The sequence below is a fragment of the Corapipo altera genome, unplaced genomic scaffold (assembly GCF_003945725.1).
Source record: "Corapipo altera isolate COAL_440 unplaced genomic scaffold, ASM394572v1 61411, whole genome shotgun sequence".
Lineage (NCBI taxonomy): Eukaryota > Metazoa > Chordata > Aves > Passeriformes > Pipridae > Corapipo > Corapipo altera.
Window position 1 is genome coordinate 14058882 of NW_020884875.1, and position 21601 is coordinate 14080482.

General features: G+C 39.6%; 1 protein-coding gene and 1 long non-coding RNA gene across 4 annotated transcripts in view; one reads left to right on the forward strand and one right to left on the reverse strand.

The window, feature by feature from the left end:
* Positions 1–6131: 6131 nt before the first annotated feature.
* Positions 6132–21601, forward strand: part of DOCK8 (dedicator of cytokinesis 8) — an 88143-nt gene continuing 72673 nt past the window's right edge. The window contains exons 1-2 of one of the 3 annotated variants that reach the window (XM_027635059.1): positions 6667–6707; positions 19882–19970. Coding sequence is in view for 1 of the 3 variants with exons in the window: in XM_027635058.1 (XP_027490859.1) it covers positions 6655–6707 (53 nt within the window). In the remaining 2 variants the exon portion in view is untranslated. Of the gene's footprint in view, positions 6708–19881; positions 19971–20820; positions 20864–21601 lie in introns of those variants that run through there. The other 2 variants (XM_027635058.1, XM_027635060.1) reach the window with 2 other exon arrangements.
* Positions 19441–20725, reverse strand: LOC113943380. The gene is made up of 3 exons (XR_003526299.1): positions 20464–20725; positions 19730–19916; positions 19441–19630 (listed from the first exon to the last, which is right to left on the reverse strand). It is a non-coding gene; the product is annotated as an uncharacterized LOC113943380 (long non-coding RNA).

Sequence of the window (21601 nt, forward strand, 5' to 3'; positions counted from 1 at the left end):
AGAATGTGAAAGTCTGCTTTCAAAAACTGTAAAAATAACTTTTAAAAATTATAAAATAACTTATTTAATCTATTGATTCAGCTTGTTTTTGGAGATACAACTGCATTTATTCCAACAGAAATACCTATAGCTACATGACTGTGCATATAAGTTCAAAAGCAAATTATTAAAATCTCTATTTGTGGGAGAAATGGGATTTTTTTTTTACATGGGTTGTGGTTGAAATAACTCATGTTGTTCTGCACTATAAAATCTTCTGCCAGCTCTGTGTCAGCAGTGGCACCAAGGTGAAACTTTTGAGTTTAGCAAGACAACAAGGTTAGGTATCTTTTAGTAAATAACAGTGACTGACAAGAATCAGCTGTGGAGTTCCTGTTCCTTTAACTGGAAGACGGTAAATCTCAATCATTCGTTATAGGGTCTAAGTATATAGTCTGTTGATTTCTAGACTTTTAGGTTCAATACATGGTTAAATTTCTCTTTTTGCATTCTTGTTTCAGCCACTCAGGTTATCCTCTTGTATGATACATCCTATTTTAAAGGAAAAATCCAATCAGCTTCTCAAAGCTGTATCTGTTAGAACCCTGCCTGATGGTAGTTTTTCCTGTCTTGGGACTGCACAGCTTTACATAGTTCTGTTATTAAGGAATTGATTATGGAAAATTAGAAGATTTTCACTGCAAGAAGGCTATGGGGTAAAAAAGGAAAAACTCAGAAAGGCATTGAGAATGTGCAGTTTGGCATTGCAGAGCATATAAAAAGAAGGGTGTAAGTTGTTTTAAAATTGAGACAAGAAATACTGAAATTTCAGTTACATGTCAGTGAGATGTTGGGTATTGGAAAAGAAAAAGGTGATGAAACCTTTGTCATGGTTCTTTCAGCAGTTCTGCTTTTCATCAGCTCACATAGCACTGTTCAGTATTTTTTCTTTTGAACAAAATTACCTAAAATAAATACTGGGTTTTTGGGCTTCATTTGGTTTCTTTAAAGTTTATATTCAAATACTAGAATTTTGCTATAAGTATTAACTGTCATTTTATTTCTGCTGAACTGTGCAATGAAATCTACTTTGTAAATATAACTGTAAAACCTGCATATTTTATTGTGGTGGCAGCTAAAATGAGCATAGCAAACTAAAATCTGGATGGTACAGCTGAAGTGTTTTATGCCAAGATATTTGAAGACAAGACATACAATATCAAAAAACAGTAAAGTGTTGATGGGTACCAGGAAGTTGTATTTAATTATTACCTTAGATGGCTGTAATTGAAATAATCTAGTCTCTTCCCAAATACTGGAGGTCTCAGTGCAAGCAAAACCATTTGCTTCAGACTAATTTGGGTGACAGACAAAGGAATTTAAGACTTTAGAGGAGAATTAGGGAAAATGGCTTTCACAAGAAAATAAGGAAGAGGATGCATTGAACAGCACTGCAACTTGCTCATTCCTGATACAGTAGCAAGGGGAGCACAATCACATCAAAACAGCAGGAGAAGAAAATCATTGACGTTTCAATATTACGTGGAATATGAGTCTTAAAGCATAATGGCTACATGAGAAGGAGGTTCCTATATAGTACAATGTACCAAATTCAGAGAAATGTTCCTCAGAGAAAGGAATTGCAAATTCATACAATGATACCAGTAAACCTGCAAAACAATGTGGAAACAGACATGAAGTTAAGTTTTGTGATCTCAAAATATAAGCTGATAAAGAGAGGCATAACTTCAGTATGATTTGCATACTCCTTAGAGTAAATTTACTTCCTCCTTTTCTGTTATTTGTATTAACTATTCCTATATTAAACTATTTCTATTTTCTTATCTGTACTTGCATTGACAGTTTCTCCTGACAACTAGACTTTATTTTTCTTTGAAGAATGCAGACAATTCACATGCTATTTAAGAGAAGAAAGATCTTACTTCAGCCAGTGCACCTGCTTTTTAACACTGCTGCTTTTTAGGACTTATGTGCTCAATATGCTGTTACAATGTGAAACTTAGTAAAACTGACAATATTAGAATAAAGGTATGGCTTAACGTAAAGATTTAAATATCATACATTATTTAGCAAGTTGCCTTGTATTTGAGAAGATGGTGACAGTAAGGGAAAATTTTGTTCTGCTTGAGTTTTGTTCACTGTGAAGGTGCACAAAGAAACATCTCTGTTTGAGAAACCGTCTAATGTGAATCTGGCCAGTAACCTTTTTATTCCTCCAGAATAATTTGCACAGACAAATGGACAGTCACATGGACTGTTTTTCCTCTTTTAGAGTTAAGTGTTTCATAAAAAAATCCCAGAAGCCTGAAAAATGATCTAAGTTCCTTTTCTTCTGTTTCACCAACACAAAAATGAAACTTAAACCTAGGAGGTTTTAAGTCTATTTTTTTAAGGGAAGTTCTGTATTTCATTGTCAATCTATTTAAAACATTAATAGGAATAATGGAAAATTACACTTATTTTTCTGAGATTTAGCCTACTAAATTTCTTATGATATTTTCTATTTAAAACAGTCTTGAATAAATCACTTAGATTTTACTAGATACATTATAAAAAATATTGAGAAAACTCCCATGGACCTAACTCAGTTGCTGGTCAAGCATCAAAGGTACATCCTCTACAAATAAGCAGGTGACTTTTAAAACTTAAGCAGGGCTTTTTTGGGATACAATCCATGAGTATGCTGAGACAGAATGTTGTGTTTAATGATGTGCATGGTGCTATGACAATCTACCATGCAGTAGCATTCTTTGCAGGGATACCACCGCTAATTTTCTCTTTTAAGAAAAAAGATGTTTGGAAATGTGTGTCTTAACAGAAAAAAAAAATAAAAATCCTCTGGTAGGTGGCATGTAGACATGCAAGTTATTGTCTCTTCCAGTGTTTCCTCTACCCCAGCCTGCAAATTCCATCAAAACAATACGCAGCAGTAATCTTTCTGCCCAGGCACTCATACCCAACGTGTGCTGTCCTTACCACCACTCAGCTGCTCTTTGTGGCTGGGCCTGCAACTCCTCAGCCTGCCCAGGTACATCAGCCAACTGGCCATGGAACCACCACCTCCAGGTCAGGTGGCAGAAGGAAGACCAAAGCATGGTGAAAGCAATTGAAACCCAAGAGGAATTACAGAGAAGTGTAGCTTTATGACCGATTCTAGGGCTGAAGTGATGCAGTAAGTTTGGGACCATCATTTGGGACACATGTGTGTGACAGAAGGATGGGGATGAGGAAATGGGGAATGTAAGCATGGTTTCCACTGTATTGTATACGAAACCTACCAACAGCTATTGACATCAAAGCATGCTAATTTGGAAAACCATGGCTTGTTCTGAATTGCACTGCTTTCTTTACTTTTGATTTTTTGCTGCCTTCACTGGAACCTGGTTTGATATAACTTTTAAATCTCCTGACTGGAAAGATCTTGTTCTACTTTTTGTACTAAACAAGTGGAGCACTAGTATTGACGATATTTAATTGAATAAGATAGCTTAAAAAAATCATTTCACCAACTTCTCATCTGATAGTACTCCAATAAGTTAAAACCATGTAAACTTTCTTGATAAAATTCTTTCCTTTTTCTTCTTTTTTTTTCTCTCTGAAAAAGGCAATGTAATTGGTGACATAATCGATGAAAAGGAATATTTGATGAGTTTTGCTGCTCATATGTTGAAGTAGGCTTCTGATAATTCAGTTCATCCAAAAAGATGAAAACGTAAAATAATCTAAGTGTTTGTTCTGCATTTGCTGAATATATGTGCTGGTTTTGGCTATTTTGGGGGGGGGGGGGGGGGGTTGTTTTGTTGTTGTTTGTTTGTTTGTAGAATTAATTTTCTTCATAGTAGCTGGTATGGGGCTGTGTACTGGATTTATGCTGGAAAAAGTGTTGATAACAAGGTGATATTTTGTTATTGCTGAGCAGCACTTTTCTGCTTCTCACCCCACCCCACCAGTGAGGAGGCTGGGGCTGCACAAGGGATTGGGAGGGGACACAGCAGGGATAGCTGACCCCAACTGACCATAGGGATATCCCAGACCATAAGGTATCATGCTCAGCATACAAAGCTGGGGGAAGAAGGAAGGTGGGGGCTGTTCAGAATGATGGCATTTGTCTTCCCAAGTCACCATTACATGTGATGGAGCCCAGCTTTCCTGGGGATGGTTGAACACTCACCTACCCATGGGAAGCAGAGAATTAAGTCCTTGTTTTGTTTTGCTTGCATGCACATCTTTTGCTTTTCCTATTAAACTGTCTTTATCTCAACCCACAGGTTTTCTCACTTCTGATTCTCTCCTCCCCACCCCAACAGGGCAGAGTGCGTAGCAAGCTGTGTCAGTCTTATTTGCTGGCTGGGGTTAAACCACAACAGTACACTGGCTACATACTAGCCAAAACTATAAAGTTTTGGAAACTACTTTTGTGTGTCTCCTCAGGCATGTTTTCCTGCATGTGGCAAAATATTTTTGAGCAATCTTTTTGTCCGTGCTTACCAAGAATGCATGAAACTGCAAAATAACAATTTGAGCACTCCTAAATGGATGTATTTGTGCACATTGGTATATTATCTGCATTGCTGTTAGCTCTGTTTCTGAGGCAATCAAAGTCCTATTTCATGCCACATGAGCTGCTGAAATGAAGTCCAAACTCTTTTTTATAGCTTCAATAAAAAATGAGGTAATATCTTGCCACAGCCAACATTTATGACATTCAAAAGGTTTTTTTGTCACCAATACACACGTCAAATGACAGCTACTGATTTAGTTACAAATCAGTGATTTGTAACTAAGTGATATTTAAGTTCAAATTACATGTAGGTAAGTGGCTTTAGCTTTATCTTGGTGACGTAAAGAAAGGATGGGTGTGGTAGATAAGCTCCATGAAATAAAGTGTCAAATTTATTCTTCCTAAAGCAAATATTTGTTAGTTAACAACATTCTATTAATAGTAGGTTTTAATATTTTCTTTCTGAAGTTTCTCTAAAGTATTGTAGGTCTTGTTCTGCTGTAGATCCTTGTGGGAGTTTTCTACAAAAGATACTCATATTTATTTTCATTTTCAACTCTTTTTATTTAATTCTGGGTTTTTGTTAAGTCTTTTACCTCTTATGCCTCTCTACACTTCTCTAAGGGCTGTTAGCTACTGCTCTTCCAAGACTCTAGAGGTCAACATTCATATTTGAGACCACACATACTTAATAGTGCTCTAAAGAATAGTGAATCCTACACAGTAAAAGGTAATTGTTAGTCGCACGACTTTAGGCCTTCACTCTTTGAATAAGCTTCTCTTCCTTGCCTCATATACCGCTCTTTTTCTCTAGATACTCTTCAGTTTACAATGGAGATGACTGCCTTCCAATAGGTGAATCCTAATGCTCTTGCTACCAAAGCCCAGATGTCAAACTGACAACCTAGAACTGAATTGCTTGTACTACCTCAGAATTCATCTGTAGAAACCATGTTTGGCTTCTGTTTCCCCTTTCAAATGAAGTCTGAGTTCTGCTTATCTGCGGCAGCAGTTAAATCTGCACCATGGCAGAAAGAAAAATACCAGTTAGGAAATGTCACTTGGTAACCCAACCTCAAGATACTCAATAAAAATGGTCTTTTTAAAAATCTGAGCAGAAAGTGCTAGTGAAGGGAGCAGCAGTGAGGCCAGCTTTGTGCCAAGCTGAGCTGGTATCTGATGTTAGTACTGTGAGTTCTTCTTACACACTCAGTTGATGTGTAAGATAAACATACACTCTGGGTGCACCCGTGTATTGGCAAAATATCGTCTCAGGTAAAGAGCTGACATATATTTACTTCTTACACCTTGCTGTCCTACCTGCCCGAACAACTCCATCCCTGGACCAGCGCGGCCGAAGGAAGGTCCGTAACTATCTCTCCTGCCTGACGGGCGGTAGACGCGGTTCTGCCCTGCTCCGAGCAGCCCTACTCAGGCCTGCCCTGCCCGCTCCTGCTTGGCCCTGCCCGGCGGCCACGCCTGCTCCGCCTGGCCGGACGGGCTGGATCGGCGGCGCCCGGGGGTGGCCCGGGGCCGGTCTGGAGCCCGGCGGTGTCCGCTGCTTCCCCACCTGCCGCGGCAAAGCAGTGCTCGACCCCCGGAGGGGGGGTGTGTGTATGTGTGTGGGGTGTGGTGGGGTGGAGGCCGAGGTGTCTGACACCCGCACTGCGTTTTCCAAAAGAAAAAGGGCTGGTGGGATGCGTAGGGATTCCCGCAGCTGTGCGCGTCCAGAAGTACACGGCGCCTTCCCTTCCTGACCGTGCCTAAGCACTTGCCTTCCTCGGTGCTTCCCTCCAAAATGCCCACGGGCAGTTTGAAGTTCGCCTGTGTTAAAGAGGAAGGGGACGTTCCTGCTCCCTCCCAGTGCCCGTGGGCAGCCGGCAGGAGCCCCCGGGGCACAGGGTGCGCGGGATGCCGGGTGGGCGCTGCCGGCGGCGGGGCAGACGCGCTGGGGCAGAGCCCTCCCACTCCAGCCGATTTCGGTGAGGAAGGTGAAATGCGGAAGTTGACACCCAGAACTGTCAGCAGATCGTCCGGTTTTTAGCCTGGAGCATGCAGTTAAGAAAAATAAATAAATGAAATAAAGCCGTCCTTCTTGCGTACAACTGGTCTCGGTCCTCATCGGCAGGCGACACCCGCGGCTGCTCGCCCGTATGGCGACGTTACCCGCCGCGGACAGGAGGGCGTTCGCCCTGAAAATTAACAGGTAAGGGGCTTTCACGATTCCTCGCCACTCTTAGCCCCGCCAAGGCAGGTGATCGGGTGGCGGGAGTAGGGGCGGAACGGCTCCTTCCCTGGAGACCCCCGGGGCGGGAAGCCACCTGCCAGCTCCAGACAGCTGGACTGGCCAGCCCTCGGGCGGCATCGCTCCGCTGCTGGGCTGCTCCTGCGGGGAGTTGCACCCTCGGGGTGCGCTTCTGCAGCAAGGTTTGCTCTGACGAAGCCGGCTGTGGGTCCGTGTCCCCCGACAGGGACATGACTTGCAGTCTCACCCAGGAGTTTGTTCCCCATCTGTTCTGTCTGAGCAAGTCCCTGGAGGGGCTGCTCGCTGGCTATGAGGTGGGGCGTTGGCGTTCCCCCTCCGCCAGAAGTGGCAAAATGATGGGGTCTCTAAATTAGCACTCCTGAGAAAATGAGGACTTTATGTAGGGCATCAATACTGCAATGACATACATCCCCGGGTTGTTTTTTTTCTTTTTTTTTCTTTTCATCCTTTCATCTGTGAAAAGAAAAAAATTCCCCGATGACTGAAAATATATCTATCTCCTCCCTTCATTCCCTAAATCAAATAAATTAGAGCTCAGCTGTTGGAACACCATACTCTTGAAACTAAACTTGCTGTCTCATAGACTTTGGTGTCTTTTCCCAGGGAAGTGTTGACTCTCAGTTGGTCTGTGCTCTGTGGTGTCTCTATGAAATCAAGACAATTTTGATATTGTTAGATTAAAGGAAAAAACAGGCCTCCTTTTCAAGAGTCTTGTTATCTTGAGACAAAAACTGTGTTTCCAGGGTGTTGATGTAAGTACCAGGTATCTGAGTTTGCTGACACATAAAAGAACAAATAGCATAATGGTAATATAAACTGAAGATAAGTCTCTGTGCCAGAGAGAAAAGTATGCAGAGAAACTCCACCTCCTCAGCAATTTGTTGGAAGACATGAGGTTTGCAGTCAGAGAGGATAAAATTAGCTCCTCTGTGATGTGCCTTTCCCATGGCAGAATATGCATCAGTGTACCTTTCTGTATCCTTTGGGAGTTATTTTTAAATTTATGGTGGAATATTCACAAGAGTGAGACCTCATGTTTGGGAGCTGTCAGATGAACAGTTCACTGCAGTATCCTGCCACAATTCCTGATCATTTGGAGACTTGCTTGAACAAAAAGCATAACTAGCTGATATTTAAAGGGTTTGAGTTATTTTCTTTCTTCCTATTTTTAGGGTCAGCTTTCTGGCAGCTTTCCTGAGCTGTGGTGAGGGTCACAAAGCCTTACAAAGTAGTGGAATCATAATTAATCCAGCTTCGTTTCACAAAGGCTCACAAAAGTTTTGGTAGTAAGAACTGTTGTGAAATGAAACTACTGTTATAATTTTTTAAATTTATTTTTCTTTTGAGTTGATAGTGAAATATTCAGTATTTTTCATGGCAAGTTAAATATTGAAATATATTATCAGTGTGTTCTGAATATTATTCCGATTTAACCATATGCCTGTTTATTTTGCAAGTATGAATATTCTCTTTGACACAGTATAGTAGAAAGTAAATGTATTTGGTAGCAGAACATGTTTCCCTTTCTTCAAAAGGAGCAGGACATTTTTACGTGACTCTAGTGCAGTTTGTTCCGTAGAGTGATAGATCTTCGCAAGACGCATTTTTAATGTGGTGGTTTAGATTTTTTTTAAGTAGTCTTCAGAATCAGGGAAATAATAGGTCAACATGTTAGCTTTCTTCCTATACACAAAGGACTATTTTACAGCTGTAAAATTTTGTTCCTTTCTCTTCAGAGTTCCTGAATCTACTTCTTCAAAATGCAACTCTTAAGTGAAAATTGAATGTTACTGGCAAGGCATCATTTACAGGAGTTAGTATACTGCCTGTATAATTACTCTGCATTCATTACATATTCGCATGCAAACTCTCCTGGTTTTTTCCTCACCTTTTCTCTTGCCAGTCACTTAACTAAGCTATATACGTTTTTATGAGGAACAACAGAATTTTAGGCTCTGTTCTGGTTCCTCAGCACAACATCATCAGCCTGCTAGTTACATAAGTTGTACCCTGTATCTCGGTGAGCTGCAATACATATCTGACCAACCTATGAACTATTCATAACACTGTTCTGTAAAAAATTAGCAATGATGTAATCCATAATGTGTTAATGGTCTCATCATACTTTAAATTTAGTGTGTGTTATTGATCATGAGCACCAGCATTGAAGATGCTTCAAGAACAACTGTTGCATGACAAGCAAGACGTTTGTCTAAAGCTAGGTCAAACTTTAAAAACAGGCCTTCAAATGCCTTCAAACTTGTGTATGCAGCCTGCCCACGTAACCATGTCTTCCTATCACTTTATTCTTCCTTCCACCCATCTGATGTCTGTTGCCCCGACCTGTTGCTTCCTGCCTTTTTTAATCCTGCAAAGACTTGCATATATGTTTTTAATGCATGTATGTGAGTAGTTCCTTCTGTTTTAATAGCATAGCTTTTATGAATAATGATGTTCATCTCATATGTAGAAGTGACGGAACAAACCTTTAGTGTCCCTCAAGTTAGGCAGCTAGAAGTCAGCATGGGGCGTGAAAAAACAGATCTTCCTTGCTGAGTTGAGTCCAAGATAGTAATTAGGTATCTGCATTGTGTAATGTAAATGTATCTACTTTCCAATCACAGTATTTTTACCCAGCAATCAGGAAAGTTGAAAAATAATTTTATAAACTGCTAAGAAAAAAAACAAATTGCCATTGCTAGAAGTGTGGGCTCTAACATGTACCAGCTGAGCAGTTTGAGAGACCAGAAAAGATGAGTTTTAATCAGTTTGCCTCAGCTATGTGTTAGGATAAACACAATATTCACGGAAGAGATTTTATATTTATTATTATTTTTATTATTACACTTTAGCTAGTGTAATTTACTATGTTACCTTTTACATAGATTTTGCAGTAGTAGTTATTTGTTTTGACTTCAAGTGAAGAAAATTGTACTTTAGGCACCTACCTGGGGCACTGGTCACTAATGCTGTACATTCAAAACATTTCAACATGCAAATTCCAAAACAGAAAATTATCAAGAACAGCAGTACAGCTCCCTGACATATTTAACTTCCAGTCATGTGACTCCTGCAGTTAAAAACCCTCCCAACAGACATACTCCTCAACTGTCTCTATGGACAACCATTGCCTGCATTTCACAAGTGTTATAAAACAAATTTTCAACATTTACTTCTATAATTTCATTTCCTTGTTCCTGAAACTGTCCAGTTGCCAAGCAAAATTTTCTTTTCCTGTTCTAGTTTTAAGACGTGTACTTAAGGATGAGTTTATATGCATAGATTTATATTAAAAAGAACAATGATCCCACACTACCAGTATTAAAGAAAACATTTAGCTAAAGATTTCAAATTTTAAAAAGCTTACATTAAAAGTCAAACTCGTACCAAATTCTCAAATTGTGCCATGAATCCTTCTTTCCTTTAACGGTGAACATACATTTAAATTATTTCTACCTGAAATGAAAAGGTGAACATAAATATTATATTGTACAAAGTTTCAGGTCTGAAGATTCACAAGAAATTACCCTAAATGATAAAGGCTGTTGCAAAGGAGTTAAGTACAGTGCAAGAATTGTCTCGGTGGCAGAACAGGCCATTTCCTATGTACTCTGATAGCAGATTTCTGTTCAGTGCAACCCCTTTACAGGGCTGAGGCCAACATCTTTTGCTTGAATTTCACTAAAACCCCGGTTATATGGATATAATAAAATGTGAATTACTTATAAGCATTGTCCAGACTCCATTGTAAACACCAGCCTATTTCTGTTAATTATTTTTTTCTTTTCAAACTTTCCATATATTAAGTAAGCTGCAGAGAGAACCTCAGTCTTTTGTACATGTAATAAATTTATGTAGTAAGTATAAAAATCTAGTACATATACATACATGTGTGGAATAGTAGTGGGTTTGTATTTGGTACAAATATTAAATGTAACAGATTAAAGAGAAAAAAGTAAGATGTACATGTTTCATATGTTAGGTATAGCAATCTGTTAGTAATAGTTTATAGTAAATTAGCATTTTTCTTAGACTTGCACAAAAATAAATGAGATTATTTTTTTAAATCCTTTGGAGAATTACATGAAGTTCATGTGCATGGGATATAAAGATCAGGTTTACATCTCAGAACCCTAAAAAGGCTTGGGTTGGAAGGGACCTTCAATGATCACGTAGTTCCAAACCCTCTGCTATTGTAAGGGACATCTTTCACTAAATCAGATTGTTCAAAGCCCCAACTAGCCTAGGGCATCACCACTTCTCTGGGCCACTTGTTCAAGTGCCTACTCACCCTCAAAGTAAAGAATTTCTTCTTAGTATCTGATCTAAACCTACTCACTTTCACTTTAAAGCCTTTGCTCCTTGTGCTATCACTACAGGCCCCTGTAAAAAGCCCCTCCCCGTATTTCCTGTAGGTCCTCTTTAGATTCTGGAAGGCTGCTATTGGGTCTTCCCAGGGCCTTCACTTTTCCAGGCTGAACAACCCCAGCTCTCTCAGCCCCTCTTCACAGGAGGGGTGCTCCAGGTCTCCTCTGGACTCACTTTACCAGGTCAATTTCCTTTGCTGTTCTGGGGACCCCAAAGCTGGTTGCAGCACTCCAGGTGGGGTCTTACAAGAACAAAGTAGAGGGGCAGAATCCCCTCCCTCCACCTGCTGCCCACACTGCTTTTGATGCAACCCAGGATGCTGTTGGCTTTCCAGGCTGTGAGTGCACAGGGTCAGGTCATGTCCAGCTTTTCATTCACCAGTACCCTCAATTTCTTCTCTGGATAACTGCTCTCAATCCATTCATTGCCTGTCTGTACATGTCTTGGGGGTTGACCTGACCCTGTTCAGTGCCTTGCACTTGGCATTGTTGAACTTCATGAGGTTCACATGAACCCGCTTCTCAAGTCTGTCAGGGTCCCTCTCTCTGGGTAGTATCTCTTCCATCATGTGAATCAGCTGCTGCACTCAGCTTGATGTGCCGGTTGAAAAGTAAACCGGCAGGAGTAATTAACAACTCAAGAGAGATTACAAGTCAGAGTTACAATTTACTAAAAAGATTACAAAAAATACAGTGATACAGAATAAAACTGGTATTAACCCACAAAGACAGATGTATAACCCCGCGCCCTGGGATAAGAACAGAACGGTGTTTGTCAACCCCTGTGCTCAGCACCGCGTGGCCTCCCTGGGTGTGAAGAAAAAGGAAGGGAAACCTCTTGGTCCAGATGATGGTCACAGTTCTGTTGAAGTAATGATCACAATCTTGTTGAGAGTGGCAGTCGCAGTCCTGTTGGAGTTCCGATCCTCCTCTGGATCTGACGAGTGGTACCGGAAGTCCCAAACCCCCAAGGTTATATATGCTCAGGTTCAGGTTGGAATGCCCACTACCTCCCTCAGAGGGGGATTTAATTCTGTGAGTCATGGGATATTTTTGGAGTCTGATGGTCTAGGTCGTTACAGCTGCCTATTATGCCAGTCCAGTAGTGCCCATTAGCAGAGATGACCCCTCAGGCTGAGTGTGAAGGTGCTAACGCCTCTCTAGAGGGAGTTATCACACTTGAGTCATTAGTGTGAAGATAAAGAAACACTCCTTGCAGAGTTCTTTAATACCCAGCTTGTAGCCTGAGCTGTCAGGTGTGCCCTGGGCAGCTGCTGCAAATGATCCGTTATTAATAGTCCATCAGAAATGACATAGAGGGTGTAGAATACACAGTTTTGGTTATACCCACATAGTGATGAACTGGTCCGGACCCCTCTAACCAGAACATCTGCAGGCAAGTGGATGGTGCATTCAGTCCCACTATCTATGTCATTAATGAAGATATTAATTAATATTGCTCCCTGTACTTACCCTTGAGGAACACCATTCATTACTGGTTTCCATTTGGACATTGAACCATTCACTGCAGATGAAGCTGTCAAGCGAGTTCTTTCTGTTGCTAAGACTCCATTGATCAAATACGTGTCTCTCCAATTTAGAGATAAGAAAGTTATGGGGGATCATACAGAAATTCAGGTGAGTAACATCAGTTGCTCTTCCCATGTCACTCCATTGTAGAAGGTCACTAGGGGAATTCAGTACTATTTGTCCCATTTGTTTGAGAATCTTTTAATTTGGCTATAGAAATACTGGAGTATACAGGAATATCACTATAATTTTCTTTACCTTTCATTAGCTTTTATATTCAATTGTATCCAGTTTTTCAGCTGAGTTCAACATGTGTTTCTTTCCAATTGCCAGAGTGCGTATTTTCCATTTCTGGTTTATAGGGATAGATTATAAACTGACCAAAGTATCTGCTTATTTCTTGCACAGCTTCATACAATAGTTGAGGTTGGAAGGAATCTCTGGAGGTTATCTTCTTGTCCAGCCCTCTGCTCAAGCAGAGTCACTTAGAGCTGGCTGCCTATGAGCACATCCAGTTGGCTTTGAAGACCTCCGAGGAGTCAGACTCCACAGTTTCTATGGACAACTTTTGCCAGGGCTCAGTCACCCTCATGGGGAAAAATGTTTCAGGTGGAACCTCTCATGTCTCAGGTTGTGCCCATTGCCTCTGGTGCTGTCACTGGGAGCCACTGAGAAGAGCTTGGCTCTGTCTTCTTTACTCTGCCCCCTCAGATATTTGTATACGTTTATAAGATCCCCCCTGAGCTGAGCCTTCTCTAGGCTGAACAGTCCCAGCTCTCTCAGCCATTCCCCACTGGAGAGATGCTGTGGTCCCTTCATCACCTTCGTCACCCTTGACCAGCTTCTGTCCAGCACATCCATGTCTCTCTTGTACCAAGGAGTCCAGACTTGGACACAGAACCTAGGCATGTCTCAGCAGCACTGAGCAGAGGGCGGGGATCATCTCCTTGAACCTGCTGTCAGTACTGTGCCTGCTGCACCCCAGGATAACATTTGGCTTCTTTGCCACCATGGCACATTGCTGGCTCATGCTCAACTTCGATGACGTTGTGGTCTCCTGGGACCAATGTGGTCATGGTCCTCTAGGACTTCTGGGTCCTTTCCTGCGAAGTGGCTTTCCAGCTGGGTGCCCCTCATCATATATTGGTGCATGGGGATGGTCCTGGTTGCAGGGCTTTGCACTTGTTGAACTTTGCAAATTTTCCATCAGTCCATTTCTCTAGCCCTTTGAGGTCCCTCTGAATGGCAGCATGACCCTGTGGTGCATCAACCTCTCCTTTCTGTGTCATCAGCAAACTTTTTGAGGGTGCACTCTGCCCCATCATCCAGATCATTAATGAAGATGTTAATCACGATTGGACCCACTATTGACCCCTGAGGTTTACTGCTATTAAATGGCCTCCAGCTACACTTCATGCCACTGATCATCACTAATGATTACCAGCTCTTTGTGAAGTTTTCAGTCCAACTCATTGTCTGCTCATGCAGCTCATACTTCACCAGCTTTAAATATGATTCCTTTAGACAAATGAAGGACCCAATCTCCTTCGCAGAAAAAGTTACTCCTGTCTTCCTGGCTTACTTCAAGCTGTTTTGTCCTAGCTTGTTACGGCATCACTGTTTTGGTGTCTTCTTGAATTCTATTGAGCAAAGGAATAGATTGTACCTGGCTCTAAAGCAGGTGTAGAGAAGGGAGAGAAGACAGGGATCTCTGCTCCTTCATATGCTAGTCAAAAAGGCCAATCCCCACTGATGCCTCTGCAAATGGATGCTTTACCGTCCCTCCCACCTCTGTTTGGAATCAAGGCAATTTGAGTGAGCAGAAGACATAAGGAGGACTTCGTACCGTGTTTTCATCCCTGCTGTATCAGTTTACGAGTGCTCACTACATGTGAATGACTAAATAGCTCACTACATGTGAATGACTAAATGGCTCTTATTAACCTGTCTCTCATCTTTTTGCACATTTTTACAGGTACTCCTCCACTTCAAGGGAGGGATGTAAACTGCAAAAATAACAACTTTCTAAATCTACCACAAAGTCAAGAATATTAAAGCATGCTAGGGATGGATCCAATCTATTCTAAATAGCTCTAATGTTAATAGAGGAGATTTCTTAATGCCTCTGAGATTATCTTTTTGTTAGCCCTAGAGATAGTTCCGTCTGCCTTTGCTAGAGTGTTTCCAGTGAGCAGTCAAATTAGACTAAATCTGTGTCAGTGCAACACTTCTAAATATGTTTTACATGTTTTGAGCAAATGACAAACTTATGCAATATACATTCGCTGGTCACTGTGTATAATTGAAACCAGTATCAGCTGATTTGCATCTCACATTCTGGCATTGGTAATTATTGCAGTTCAGATCAGCTATATCAAAGCCTGTCTGCATCCTCGCAGCCTCTTGAATGGTACCTGAGAGCAAGCTGTGCTGTAGGCCATATGAGCTTGAATGTGTCTAGAAGCCACAAGAGAGACAATTGCATGAAAGGAGGGACACTGCTGCAATATTTCTTGTGGCCTAGGCTCGGGTTGCAAGCTGTCATGTTTTACACAAGCACAAAAATAATAAAAAGAAAAGCAGATAATGTGCAAAACCATGTTAGTCTGTGCAAGACTGTCCTAATTCTGACTGGAAACTCTGTGAACATTGCTTCCTTCTCTAGCAGAGTGGATTGTAAATCAGTTACAGGAGTAAGCTGAAGAAGAAAGCAATATCATATATCAAGATTATGCCATAGATTATTACTTCATACTGTTGTTAGAGATTCCTGTATCTCCTAATTTTTCAAAGATAAGGTTATCCAAGATGCTCTTACTACATTTGACATTGTAGTGTCCATCATGAAGATTTAATACACAGACCTTTCCTTTGGCACACTCTGCAAAAGATTGTAACACTTCCTGCCTAAAATGCAACTAACTTTTAGGAAGTAGAAAACAAACGGCAAGAAAATGCCCTCTTAATTACTTTTCAGAGGATACTAGTGCCTTTGATTATTCACAGGGACTTACTTTTGGTTTGTATTGGTTACCCCAAATTTTATGATTACCCTTTCTGGAGTGGTCTGCCTGCCACACAATCAAGGTGATAGTAGTCATATTTTTAAATAACGAGTTGAAGACAAACAGAGGCCCACCCAGCCATATCTGTGAAAAATTACAAGTGCAGGAAAGATAGGCTCCATAACACAAGTGTACACTTTATCGGCTGGTAGGCAGCTGTAGAAACAGTCTTTAAAGAACAGTTGGTCATGCAAGCAGAATACTGTTGTTAAAAGTGAGACAGATGTCACTGACAGCTAGGAAGCTCTCTGAGTGCGTACTGCGTACTTACATAGTGTTCAAAATATAACCATCTATTTTCTATTACAGTTGTTAAAGATTGGTGTTCTATAGTACTTGCTTATCTGTGCAGTCACTGGAATCAGACCTGATACATGATTAGAGTAATAAGATATTTACTTTTTCTCTGGAAGATGGTTGGTGAGCAGGAAATAGACTTTAGGCTCTGAGCAGAAAAGCTGCATTCTAAAATCATTTTATAAGACATTATGTCCCTCCTAGACTTCAGATATCTAGGTACATGGTAAAGGTTAGGCCACAATTTAAGATTGTGAAGTTCTATTTTTTTTTGGTTTTTTTGGCATATGAAACCCAAAGCATACCAAAGGAAAATGTAGATGCAAATGAGAACCATTTTTATGTCCACCAGGTTCGGTGTATTGACATCTCTTATTTGTCGTTCCAAACAGTTTCCATTTTTGACTCTGAAGGGAAAAGTAGCAAGAAAGAAATATTTAATGTTGTATTTTATATCTTCTACCATTTTCAGGTTTTATGGTCATTAAAAATTACAGTTCATGAACATAGGTCAGTATAGTTGTCCTTTTTTCTGTTCTGACTTAATTTTTTTTAAATTTGATTTGAAAAACACATACCAGACTATACAGTGGTCTGTAGCAGTAAAAAAAAGGATAGCCTGTGAAAGTGCTTACTGATAACATAATTACACTAAATGCTTGCCATCATGAATTCAGTTACAGAAAAATAATTTCTGTAATTTCTAGACTGATCCAGGCCTAGATCAGCTTTTGAGCCGAGTTCATGCAAGAAGTCCACAATACTTTTCCTCATGACTTTTGTAGAATAATACTTGCATATGATGAATTACAGTTTTCTGAGCTTCAGTAATAATGGCCTGGAGACTTCTTATAAGGGAGTCAGCACACCTGGACTTAATATTAGTATTTTTCCCCAAAGTCAAGCAAACTGGATTAGGTAAGAGCACATATTATTTCAGTTGTCACATGATCTGAGCTTTACAATCAGTATAGAACCAAAACATCATGTTTATAAGATTTAGTAAAATGTAGCTTTTCTCCAAGCTTGAAATTTTCCAGATAAATCATTAAGTGAAATTCAGTTTATAACTTATGATGTAAAATGTTTTACATCATCCAAATATGTTTGTAAGGGTATGTAATATAATTTCTATGAAATATTTGTCGTTGTAGTGATAGCCAGCAGATACAAAAATACATTCTTTTAAACAATATAATTGTTAGCATATGCCAGATTCTTTAGAGATTCTTATTTTTAAAAGTGTGAGCAAAAGATCCAGCTTTCAAATGTGTCTTAGTTATTGCTCAGGCTCTCACTGAAGTTGAATCAAAATTCCCTGTTCTAGAATCATAAAATCATAGAATCAACTGGGTTGGAAAAGACCTTCAAAATCATCAAATCCAATCCTTGACCCAACACGACCGTGGTTACTAGAAAATAGCAGTATATCTTCACATAGTAGCAACTGGGCTAATTTTTCTTCAGGTATAATGCCTTAGTAAATGATTCTACTTTTGCTAGTTAAACTTACATCTCTTAATAAAAAACAAAATGTTATTCTAAGAAGTAACTGGAAAAAAAAAAGAAAACAACCCTCATGAATTTCCCTTCACAGAAAGGTCACACTGAAGCTCCGCAAATTTGTGTTCCTAGGAAATGAGGGGCCAAATATTAACAGAAATTAGTTTTCTACTTCTGTCCCATTTGCATTATCTCCTCCTCTGGCTCTTCAAGTACTCAGTATTAAAGACCCATTTGTAAATTTATTGTGAATTTCTTTGAAGTTGACAGCCATGAAAGATACAAAAGAGACTTTTTTTTGATTGATAAAAATACCAACCTTAACCTTGATAAAAAAAAATAAAAACCATCTTTTAGGAACAAAAAGAAAATTTCCTTAGAATAACAGTTACATGGTCTTTATTTTGGTATTTTTTATTGTTGTTATTAATGAAGGCTTTTTTCACTTATTGATAGTTGTTTCTTATGAAAATAAGGCACAAGAACTATTAAACTTTTTATGGGTTTTACAAAATTATCAGCATTACAGTAGCATTTTCTTAGTGAAGCCCTTTGAAGCTCAGATAATACATGTGAGCTGAAAGATAAGTCCTTACACTTATTTAGTAATCACCATGTTGTGAATTGGTGGAATAATGCAGACAAAACAAAAATCTAAAAGAGCAAACTGTTTTTTAAACTGTCTATTACTTTCAAACCACATTATAAAAGGAGGATGGCACATGTGTTTAGTGATGGTTTTGAAACTGCCATTATCGTTGTTGTAGAGAATCTAAGCTTTTGGAAGACTTTTAAACAGTTTAGCAAGGAACAAGGGGAAAGGGAAAAAAAAAAGGAGGGAGGGGAAAAGCAAAGTTTTGCAATAGAATATAAACGTGTAGAATCATCTAGAGACTTTAGTGGCACATTTGTTAGAAAGCCCTTCTTCAGACATCTTGGTTGAAAGAAAATAATGAGGCACTAATATGAGCTTTAGTAATTCAAGCAGAGAGTGTTCTGACCAACCACAGAAAATTATCCTCAGATAAACTGAGGTTAATCCCTTCAGAATGAAAGATTTGCGTCCATATTGCTGTATGCTGATAGATTTTAAGGCAGCAGGGACAACAAAAGAATTCTGATGTTTTCACACATTTATCTTCTATTAGGATGGTTAATTAGCACACGTGAGATATTAATTAGAAATTTTGTATTGCATATCAGTTTAAGCCTGTAGTAGGATGACAGATAAGCTTGATTTATACTCTCTGATTTCCAAAGCTCCCACTAAACTATCATATGAAACATTACACCTAAAACCACTTCCATTGCAACAGCCAACCAGTCACCTATGCATACGCAGTGTCTTCTCAAATAGTTTTTCCATAGTTTCCATATAGTGAATAAAAAGTGCATAAAAGCATTGTTCATCAGTACCAAATCATAAGTCTTCAGTTTCTCTGCATAGCTAGGATTTAAAAATTATTTTTATGTGTGCTTATGTCTCTTCCTGAGGGAGAAACAGCAAAACTGAAAGGCATAGAAAACCAGTCACTTAATAAATGTCTTACATGACCTGGGACAAAAATAAAAATTGACCTCTTGCCCATTTTACTTTATAGCAAGTTGTTGACAGCATGATGAACTCAACGATTTCCTCTTCTAGATTTCTTTCTTTGTTCCTGCACCATTTCTTGTAGTAAGATTGTTGTTAAATTTCAACCATCTCAAATAGGATCTTTATTGCTTTAGCTGATACAGTCTTAATGTGGTAGACCCCGAAGTAGGTGTGTGCCTGAGGTCGTACAGCCTACTGGAGCCATCAAGGAAACAGCAGCGAGTTCAGATCTACCACTGCTGTAAACAGTGATAACAAAGCAGAGCTCTGGTGCTTTAAGGACTAATTAGAAACTTACAAGAAAAACAGGCAGTTCCACTGGCGGTAAGAAAAGGACTTCTAAACAACATTCCCATATTTGCTAGTTAAAGATCTGGATCATTGCCCAAAACTTTGTGTGTGTTGCATGTGGGAGTGAAGGAGAGCAGTAGGTAATTGCTGTATTTTTCTCTTCCAGAGCTTTTTTGGTTCCTTGTTTTCAGCTGTAACTGGAGCAGTTTCATCCTAGGGTCAGAAAAAACCCAAAAGTTAGTTGTGAATTTTGTGTGTCGGTGTCAGATGAAAGGGATTGTTCCTCAGGGTAGCCAAGACTGAATATTTTACCTGTTAAGTAAAAGTTTTCACTATTTTGCTTTATGATTCCGCCATCTGTGTACATTTAAATGTGAATGTTTCTCCATCTTTGGGGATAGTTCTTGTACTCTCTTTTTATTCGTTTTTTTCCATCTTTCCTTGCTGTCTAATTGTGTGTGCAGCTTTTGCAGAAGACAACTCACTGTTCCTCAGTCTGCTGGAAGGGATTGTAAGGTTGTTAAGGATTACACTTCCTGCCTCCCTTCTAATAGTAAGTAACTTTGGAGAATTTCATCCAGTAGGCATGTGAAGCCTACTTTTAAAATTAGTTTTTTTCTTATGAAGTTTGTGATTTGCAGTTAATGGTGATCTTTAAAGCTGTTCTCTTTCTCTTTTATTTCTAAATTGCTGCTCTCTGTTTAAATTTTCATATTATATATATATTAACAAAATACCCCTTGTGCCTGCTTTTAAACTACATATTTCAAAGACCTGTATCATTGAGCAGAATTTCAATGAAACTGCAGAACCAGCTTATGCATTATAAGCATTTATATAATTTTAATTATAGAACCAGCAGTATTCAGCCGCAGATCTAACATATGTTAAAGGGAGAAAATAAATGCCTGTTTTATTTTCCTTTCCTGATACCTCATCTAGGCCCAATTAATAACCCAAATCTCCAAATTCCCAATCCTTCAATGAGCTCTACCCTGAGAAACATCCCAGAATTTTACCTACAAGATGAATTGAATTTTAAGTACCTCCAGGTGTAGTCTGTTATTTTGGTTATACTGTTGTTTTAATATATTATGCAAACTCTACACTTTGCATTGGAGAGTATTTGTGAAATACAGACTCTGTTTCAACTTTTTGTTAGCAGTTACTGAAGTTTTACATCTACATGTGGGACAGACTGGTGAAATTTGGATTAAGCAGCACCAGTTTTGGTTTTGGGTTTTGTTTTGGTTGGTTGAGGTTTTTTGGGTGGATCAGGAAGTCTGATAAGTTCCAGCTTTTTCAATATTTGCATCAGAGAAGTATGTCATCATCATTCAGGTAGGGTCATGACATCACAGAGTGGAACAATGAATTCCGGTTGATGTTATTTTGCTCCAACACCATGGTTCAGCCAAGGACCTAAAACCTCCAGAAGATCCATAGGTTGCTATCATCTCCCATCTTTCTACAGGCTTACACTATTTTTCAACATGCCATGTGAATGGTGATGAACTGTGAATTCAGCAACGACCTTTGTGAAAAAATCTTCACCAAATCTACACCTTTTTAGTTTCAGCTAGTGCAAAGGGACAGCTGTCAGTATAGGTGGTCTGTAGAGCTACTGACACTGCTGAGTCCCATTGCTGGTCTTAGAAAGGGTTGCAGTTGCCCAGATGCTATTGCTCCAGGTAGTTCAGAGACATGATTTACAACACTACTGTGCTCTTGTCACTGTGCATTCTTACTTAGCTACTTACTTAGTAGCTAAGTAAGTAGTTTAGTACTACTACTTAGTATCACAGAATTGTTTGGGCTGGAAAGTACCATAAAGATCATCTAGATCCAGCCCTCCCCTCATTGTAGGGATGCCACCAACTAGATCAGGTTGCTCAGAGCCCCATCCAATCTGGCCTTGAACACTTCCAGGGATGGGGGCATCCACAACTTCTCTGGGTAGCCTGTTCAGTGCATCCCCATCTTCACAGTAAAGAATTTCTTCTAACGTCTAATCTATATCTCTCCTCTATCAGTTTCAAACTGTTCCTCCTTTGTCCTATCACTATTTGCCTGTGTGAAAAGTTGCTCTCCCTTCTTTAAACGTGCTTCCTTTAGGTACTGAAAAGGCCGCAATGAGGTCTCCCCAGAGATTTCTCCAGGCTGAACAATGCCAGCTCTCTCAAC